At 43.1% G+C, this 9,080-nt stretch overlaps 1 protein-coding gene across 1 annotated transcript; it reads left to right on the top strand.

The window, feature by feature from the left end:
• The first annotated feature begins 3,698 nt into the window (after positions 1-3,698).
• LOC137758774 (olfactory receptor 10H1) lies at positions 3,699-4,646 on the top strand. Its single transcript, XM_068534776.1, has one exon. The coding sequence runs from the start codon at positions 3,699-3,701 to the stop codon at positions 4,644-4,646; it is 948 nt and encodes a 315-aa protein (XP_068390877.1).
• Positions 4,647-9,080: the final 4,434 nt, after the last annotated feature.

The following is a 9,080-nucleotide window of genomic DNA, read 5'->3' as shown; positions in this document are numbered from 1 at the left end:
TATATGTCAATCCCAATCTCCCAATTTGTCCCTATCTCCCTTTCCTCCTTGGTAACCATAAGTTTGTTTTCAACATCTGTGACTCTATTTCTCTTTTGTAAATTAGTTCATTTGTACCATTTTTTTAAGATTCCACCTATAAGTGGTATCATATGATATTTTTCTTTCTCTGTCTGACTTTACTTAGTATGACAATGTCTAGGTCTATCCATGTCGCTATACACAGAACTATATATAAAATAGATAACTAATAAGAACCTACTGTATAGCACAGGGAACTATTCTCAATAGTCTGCAATGACCTATATGGGAAAAGAATCTACAAAGAGTGGGTATATGTATATGTAAAACTGATTTACTTTGCTGTACAGCAGAAACTAACACAACATTGTAAATCAACTATATTCCAATAAAAATTAATTTTAAAAAATTAGGAGACTTTACTTCTTAGAGCAGTTTTAGATTTACAGAAAATTGAGCAGATAGTGCAAAGGATTTCCATATACTCTCTCTCTCCCTGCACACAGCTTCTTATTAACACCCTGCATTAGTGACACTGTGTTACAGTTGCTGAACCAATATTGACACGTTGTTATTGACTAAAGCCCACAGTTTCATTAGGGTTAACTCTTACTGCTGTATATCCTATGAGTTTTGACAAATGCACAATGTCCTGTATCCACCATTACAGTACCTATCATACAGAATTGTTTCACCACCTTAAAAAATCCCCTGAGTTCCACCTTTTCATCTCTCCCTCTCTCCCGCTGAGTCCCTGACACCCACCAATCTTTTTACTGTCTCCATAGTTTTGCCTTTACCCAGAATGAAGAGGCACCAATCTTAGCTGCATTCTGCATCTCCATCATCCCAGAAGGTGTATATGCAGCCCTGGGCCACGTCCCCAGGACATGGTGAGCATTTGTCTTCCCATAGTTCCCATCTCTTTCTTTTTTATGGATGTGATTTTTTTTTGTGATCTAATTAATATGGGGAGGGAATGTGTGAATGGTCTGATATGGTGAAGCTGACATTTCCCTGGTCCTGTGAGTGGCCTCTGACATTCATAAACAGCCAACAGTAAATGGTGAGTATAACAGAGAGGTTAGGGAAAGGTAGGATTTGGGGTCATTCAGATGTAGGTTCAGATCCTGGCTCCCCCGCTCAGGAGCCATGGTCCCTTGGGCATGTGATGTGTCCTCTGTGGGATGCATCTGCCATTTCTGTAAAACAGGGATCATAGCAGGTGCCTTATAATATTGGGGTACGAATTTAATAAGAAACACATGAGCAGAAGGGCCAACGTCCAATAAAGAGGAGCAATTCTCATCAAGAACTCAAAATCCAGTGCCAGAGACAGTTGCATATCCAAGACGACACATTATAATGACGGCCCTGAAAAAGTTAAAAGCAAGTACTTTTAGACTTGCTCAAGAGTTGTTGTTTCGGAAGCACACAGGAATGAGTGATTAAATCTCTGTTGGGAAGAGATGTCCAGGAAGGCTGCACAAAGAAGGTGACATTTAAACTGAGTATTAAAGATGAACAGGTGTTTGCCAGTTGGAAAAGGGGAGGAACCAAGATCTGGGTAGAAGGAGCAGCTAAGGAATTACAACTGTACTCTCTAGATCATTGGTTCTCAACTGGGGGTGACTTTGCCCCCCACAGGGAAATCGGCAATGTCTAGAGACAATTTTGGTTGTTATTACTGAGCAGAGGCTACTGGCATCCAGCTGGTAGAGGCCGGAGATGATGTTAAACACCATACAGTGTACAGGATACCTTCCCCGCATAGCAAAGAATGATCTGGCCCCAAATATCGAGAAACCTTGCACTAGACATTTGAAAGCCCAGAAGCCTGTGAGCACAGCCCACATGACCTCTGTTTCACCTATTCAGGCTCTTCTTGGAGGCACTTGTTTCCAAGTCATCCACTTTGATTTGCCCCTCTAGGATCTCAGAGTATCAGGGCTGACTGGGGCCACTGGGGCTACCATCCTGGGGACCTACAGGCAGGTGCTGACTCAGAAGTGAGGGAATGATGCAAGTTACTCCAAAGGAGGGAGGCCAAGAAACTCTGGAAACCAGTGATGTTTGGGGAATGCAACCTCCAGTCACCAAAGTTTCTGGTCCCCCTTCATGTATCATTATTAACCTGTCAGGGTTTGATCTAGGACCTGAGCCCACTTAAGATGGTATTTCCTATTTTCCTATTATTTAATTGTAGTAAAATACATGTAACTTACAATTTACCATCCTAGACATATTATAGCATACAATTCAGTGGCATTAAGTACATTCATGATGTTGTATGAACACCATCTATGTATTTCCAGAACCTTCTCAGCACCCCCAAAGGATACCCTATACCACTAACAGTCACTCCCCTTTCTCCCCTTCCTCCAGCCCCTGGAAACAACTGATATGCTTTAAACTCCTACATGAATGTCCATAGCAATACTATTCACAAGAGCGAAAAAATGGAAACAACCTACATGCACATCAATGGAGTGAATGAATAAACAAAATGTGGTATCCATAAAGTAATATTGTTTGCCCATAAAAAGAAATGAAGTTCTGACGATGCTACAAATGGGTGAACCTCAAAAATATCAAGCTAAATGAAAAACGCCAGACCGCAAAGGTCACATAGTGAATGATTCTGTTTATATGAAATGTCCAGCACAGGCAAAATCATAGAGATAGAAAGCAGATTAGTGGTTCACTGCCTTTTACTTGGCAGTACCTAATAAAAAAAAAATCACTCAGAAATTGTTATTTATAAAAAGACATTGAAATCTCATTAAATTGAAGTTATTTACTGAGCATGGACCATGTACATTTGCTCACTGAGTGTATTGATTTAATTATCATATGTAGCACCTACTGTTTTCCAGGTCACAATCCAGGAATAACTCATTAGTTCTCTGAACAATTATTTGAAGCAGGTAGAGAGAAATGGAGGAACAGAGAGGTAAAGAAACTTGCTCAAGTTTACACAGTGGGTAGAGCAGGGATTCGAACTCTTTGACTCCCTCATCTCTTTCTTTGATGGCTATGTTGCATTGCCTCAGAAGGTACAGATGCACCTCCTGGGATTTGGAAAACAACTAGAACATTATTTCTACACAGTCTCTTGCTTCTGATTCATTGCATGGATAACTCCAGAGGAAGAATCTGATCGGTTCGTCTTAAGTTAGAGATGTACACTGGTCCAAAGTGTTGTAGCCATGGGTAGGTAGGTCTTGTGGTATCTGAAGCTATGGGAAGAACAAGATTTAGCAGAATGGAGCAGGAGGGCAATGGCTGGAAGCTCTGGTGAAGGAACATTTATAGTTTTGGAGGTAACCAGAGGGAGTGATGTGTATAGCCTTTGGAGAAAGTCAGCCATGTGTTCAAGTCTTAACTCTGCCATTTTGACAGCTCACCTTGAACAAGTTGCTTAGCATTTAGCACCCCAATATTCTCAGTGAGTGTTCTCAAGATACTCAAAATGAGGTGATCAAACCAGCACCTCCCCCACTACATTGATGAGAAGATTAAACCATAGGAGGCACAGAGTAGGAACTCAACCAAATCTACCTGTCATTTTTCAGGAGCAGCCCCTTGGGCAGGGCCAGGAATGGTGGAAGCTGATGACCTTTCTCCATCCAGTAGATGACCTCTCCATGTCACACCTCACTTCAGGCACAGTCTCCATGCAGGGAGCCAACCTCTCAGCAGTGACTGAATTCATCCTCATCGGCTTCTCCACCTTCCCCCACCTTCAGCTGATGTTCTTCCTGCTCTTCCTGCTGATGTACCTGTTCACGCTGCTGGGGAACCTCTTCATCATGGTCACCATCTGGAGCGAGCGCAGCCTCCACACGCCCATGTACCTCTTCCTGTGTGCCCTCTCCATCTCCGAGATCCTCTACACCTTTGCCATCATCCCGCGCATGCTGGCCGACCTGCTCTCCACCCACCACACCATCGCCCTCATGGCCTGTGCCAGCCAGATGTTCTTCTCCTTCACGTTTGGCTTCACCCACTCCTTCCTGCTCACCGTCATGGGCTACGACCGCTACGTGGCCATCTGCCACCCCCTGCGCTACAACGTGCTCATGAGCCCCCGTGACTGTGCCTGCCTGGTGGCCTGGTCCTGGGCTGGAGGCTCAGTCATTGGGTTACTGGTGACATCTGCCATTTTCCAACTCACCTTTTGTGGACCCAGTGAGGTCGGCCATTTTGCTTGTCATGTGCCCCCACTATTGAAGTTGGCCTGTGGTACTGATGTACAAGTAGTGGCCATGGGCGTGGGCCTGATGTGTATCACTGCCCTGCTGGGTTGCTGTCTCCTCATCCTTCTGTCTTATGCCTTCATCGTGGCTGCCATCTTGAGGATCCCCTCAGCCGAGGGCCGGCACAAGGCCTTCTCCACGTGTGCGTCCCACCTCACCGTGGTGGTCGTGCACTATGGCTTTGCCTCTGTCATCTACCTCAAGCCCAAGGGTCCCCAGTCTCTGGAAGGAGACACCCTGATGGGCACCACCTACACAGTCCTCACTCCCTTCCTCAGCCCCATCATCTTCAGCCTCAGGAACAAGGAGCTGAAGAATGCCATGAAAAAGACCTTCCTTAGCAAACTCTACCCAGAAAAAATGTGATTATCTGGGAGGAATTCCTTGGAAATAGCTAAATTGGGTTACCACATGCTACCTTTAGAGATGACACCCTGTAAGCATGTAATAACCTATATTTGTCTGATGCTTTATGGTTTACAAGGACCCTGTAGGCAACGTCCAAATGTTTGCAAAGTGGTTAAACAGCCTCGTGAATGTATTCAGGGTGGAAAGATGTATGAGTTGATAACACATAGAGAGTCAGATTCATTGATTATCTGTTGCAGGACATTTTGTCAGATAGCCTTAAACCAGGAATCTGTTCTTCTCCTGCCAGGAACCAGGGTGGTCTAATTACTCCCATCACCATCAACCCATACGGCAAAGAGAAATGCAATAGTTCAGGCCTCCACCCTCCTCTAGGCAGCAACAGGTAGTTACAACCCAACTTTTGTGAGGCTACAGAAGACTAAGCCAGATTACAGCAGAGGACAGCAAAACACCCTAAATTTCAGCATTGTGCATATCTGTAATAAGCAGACTCAGAAAATGTTGAAGATACCTCCACGTTTCAAGTGTGAATCTTGAGCAGCTGCAGAGAGATAGAGAAGTCTCTATAGTTAGGTCAAGGAAAGAAGTCCCATGGTGAGAAATCACCTGCTGTGTTAGAAAGTGACTTGGCACATAGGCCAGTGGGTAACTGTTTGTTGAACGGCAATAATGAGTGCAGAGCCCAGAATGAAGGTGTATCCAATGGTCACACTGGTTTAATGATCCCCCATGGGTGTGAGGGGGGATTTAAGGTTGACCATGCTCAATATTACTTATAATTTGTTGAAAATCCATGTATTCAAGAGAATGGCAGATACCATATGATATCTCTTATAAATGGAATCTTAAAAAGGTAAACTTGTAAAAACAGAGAGTAGAATGATGGTTGTCAGGGGCTGAGGGGTGGGGGAATTGGGGAGATGCTGTTTAAGGGCACAAATTTGCAACCAGTAGATCAACCAGAAGACAAACAAGATCTGGGGGCTCAAAAACACAGCATTGTGAGTATAGATAGTAATACTGTATTATAAATTTCAAAGTTGCCAAGAGACTAGATCTTAATCTTTCCCACCCCCCAAAAAGATATGATAATTATGTGACATGATAGAGGTGTTAGCTAATACTGCAGTGGTAATCATATTGCAATATATAAATGTATCCCTTCAGCACATTGTACACCCTAAACTTATACACTGTTATATGTCAATTATATCTCAATTAAAAGTCTCTTGACAAATTTATAACTTTTCAGAATATGAATTTATGCACTAAAAATAGCAATTTATAATACTTAATGGACACTAGTTTATGGTGATACAGTTTTGTACAACAATAAATGTACTTATCATGCATAAGTAATAGTCAATTAGCCAAAGTTAAAAAAAACATGTAAGTTGAATAGTAAACTATACATCATTTCCCTAAAGTTGAATTCAGCCTTTCTCTATAACTTGAACAGTAAAAACATCTCATGTTACTATGCAGCGGGAAGATGTGGAAAAAATTCCAGTCAAAACTGAGGATCCTAGATCATCCTCCTCTGCACAATGTACTCCATGTTTCATGTTACCCCTCAAATACACTATCTCGTTACAGCCTCACAACTGGATATCAGGGCAGATAAACTCACATCTACTCCACTTGACAGAGGGGAAACTGAGACTCAAAATTGTTGCATGATTCATCCAAGATGACACAAGTTAGAAGGGCCAGGTTTCCCTTGTGGGTCTTTTCTGATTCCCAGGCCTTTCCACCCACTGTTTCACACAGCATTCTCCTATAATGGGTTTTGTGAGTCCCCCATCCAAGGAGGACTAGCCCATCTTCGAATCAATCACGCCAGTATCCTAAGAGCCTTTTTTTTAAAAAATTAATTAATTAATTTATTTTTGGCTGTGTTGAGTCTTCGTTTCGCGTGAGGGCTTTCTCTAGTTGCGGCAAGCGGGGGCCACTCTTCATCGCGGTGCGTAGGCATCTCACTATCGCGGCCTCTCTTGTTGCGGAGCACAGGCTCCAGACGTGCACGCTCAGTAGTTGTGGCTCACGGGCCTAGCTGCTCCACAGCATGTGGGATCTTCCCAGACCAGGGCTCGAACCCGTGTCCCCTGCATTGGCAGGCAGATTCTCAACCACTGCGCCGCCAGGAAAGCCCCCTACGACCCTCTTAAACCACAGGTGGGCAATTGGAGCCCACCATAAACTGGAGTGTGCAACCTTGGGACATTGATGGAATATTTCTATAGATTCCAGATTTTAAAGTTTTGGACTTGTAAGAATTCCTGAGTTACTCTTTCACATTGATCCTGAGATGATCCCTTCCCCTGGCAACAAAGAAAGTCTAGACAAGAATATAAGCTAGGTTCTTTCATTTTCTTCATTAAAGTCAACTTGGCCTCTGAACCTACTAATAACCAAATGGAAAGAAAACCTGGAATGTGATTGGGTATCCACAATGAATCGGGCACTCAATGTCTTATGCTAACTTATTATGATTCATTAGACTATCAGCTTCCTGAGGTCAGGAAATCTGTCCATTTGCCCACCGTCACACCCAGCACCAGCATAGTACTTGGAAGATATAACTGATTAACTGATATTTCCTGGGTGGACCAGTGTAATCCACAGAATACTATACAAACCAGAATGTCGGCTTGTAATGTTTACTATGAGAAACCTCACTGCCCTCCAAAGCAGTGGGAAACAGTGTGTGAAAAGCTGTGTTGAGGTCAGTATAATCTGAGTTTAAATCTTGCCTCCTTAATTAGATGGATATCTAATTAGATTGAAACCTAATTAGATAGACATCTTATATATTCCACATCTGAGTAAATAATGGAATGTTCAGAGCTGTGACATTTAAGATTATAAAACTTAGATATATCCATTAATAATGGACGATTAAACAAATACTGGTTCATTCATAAATGGAACACAAGTCAGCCATTAAAACCATTCAGTCCTTGGACTTCATCAGCATCCTCTCTCCCTGGGGATCCCACCTAGTATCATGTGTTTATGTACCTTATGCACACAGGTGATCCCCAGATTCTTATATTTATTCCTATCCAACTGCCTATTCAATATCTCCAAGTGGATGTCTAGGAGGCATCTCAAACTTAATGTATCCAAACCTTGGATGTTCTTGTTGACATTATCATACTTACTTTTTCTCTCTCCCTCCCTCACTTTGTCCATCCCTCCCTCCCTTCCTCTGTTCTTTTCCTCTCCTTTTCTCTCTTTTCCTCTTCCACTCCCTCTCTCTCTCTCTCCCTCCCTCTTTTCCCCTCTCTTCCCATCCCCTTCTCCCTCTCTCTCTCTCTCCCCACCACCCTCTCCTTCACACACACACACACACACACACATATCATTCTCCCACAGTCTTTCTTATCTAAGAAAACAGAAACTCAGATTTCAATTCCTTGGAGTCTTTTCTGCTCAAATATCATAGATCCCTTCTTTAACCATACTACACGAAATAGAAACACCCCTGGCCATGTCCTACCTCCCTGATCTGCTTTACTTGTCTCCCACATGCTTATTACCTCCTGACATGTATCTGCTTAATGAAGTCTGTCTCTGCCAACTGGAATGTTGCTTTGAGGAGGTCAAGGACTCTTGGTTCATTTTGTCCACTGCTGTATTCCTACACAGCGTATGGTAGGCTTTCAAAAATTTGTTAACGAAATTAATTTAGGAGAATGAAGGTAACAGTTAGGTGCTATTTTTCCCATCCAATCGGATGGACAAAAAATTTTCAAACTTACTAACACTGTTGGAGTGGGCATGGGGAAATTTGCTCTCATGTGTCGCTGTGTGTCCATAGGCAGGTCAATTCCCTTCTCTGAGTGCACCCTGTAATGATAAAAAAGCACCTACCTTCTAAGGCAGTTACGAGACTGAAGTAAGACAATGTTTGTGAAGGGCTTAACATGGTGCCTGGCACATGGATATGCTCAATAAACAGTAGCAAGGATGATATTATAATTTCAAGTTTTGCTTAATGAGCTTGGAAACAGAGGCGTTGGTTGAGGAACTGTTCAGTTGTCCACCAACTTTGACTATCACCTGGGTTATCAATGTGGCCAAAGGAGTGGGACCTCAATGGAGAGCATTTTTGTCTAGAAGGGGGTGCTGTTGGCAGAAGTTCTACACCAACTGAGCTTCCTGACCTCCCCCTTTCTCCCAGGATCCCCTTCTACACAAACAGCCTCATTTCTATGGCTACTAGTCTCTAAGCGTGGTCCCCACAACTCATCTCTATGGCAACAGCTGATGGCCAGGGAGACAGGTGATACCTTGCACTCTAAAGAGAAAAGAAAGAGTTGCTCAGAATTGTAAATAGGGCTGTGCAGTGGGTAAGTGATGAAGCAAAGTGGCTTTGGTTAAATCACATGTAATCTCTCAGCCTCAGTTTCCCATCATTAAAAT

The sequence above is a fragment of the Eschrichtius robustus genome, chromosome 2, assembly GCF_028021215.1.
Source record: "Eschrichtius robustus isolate mEscRob2 chromosome 2, mEscRob2.pri, whole genome shotgun sequence".
NCBI lineage: Eukaryota > Metazoa > Chordata > Mammalia > Artiodactyla > Eschrichtiidae > Eschrichtius > Eschrichtius robustus.
Note: the sequence above shows the minus strand (reverse complement) of the source record. Positions and strands in the feature narration are given on the sequence as shown.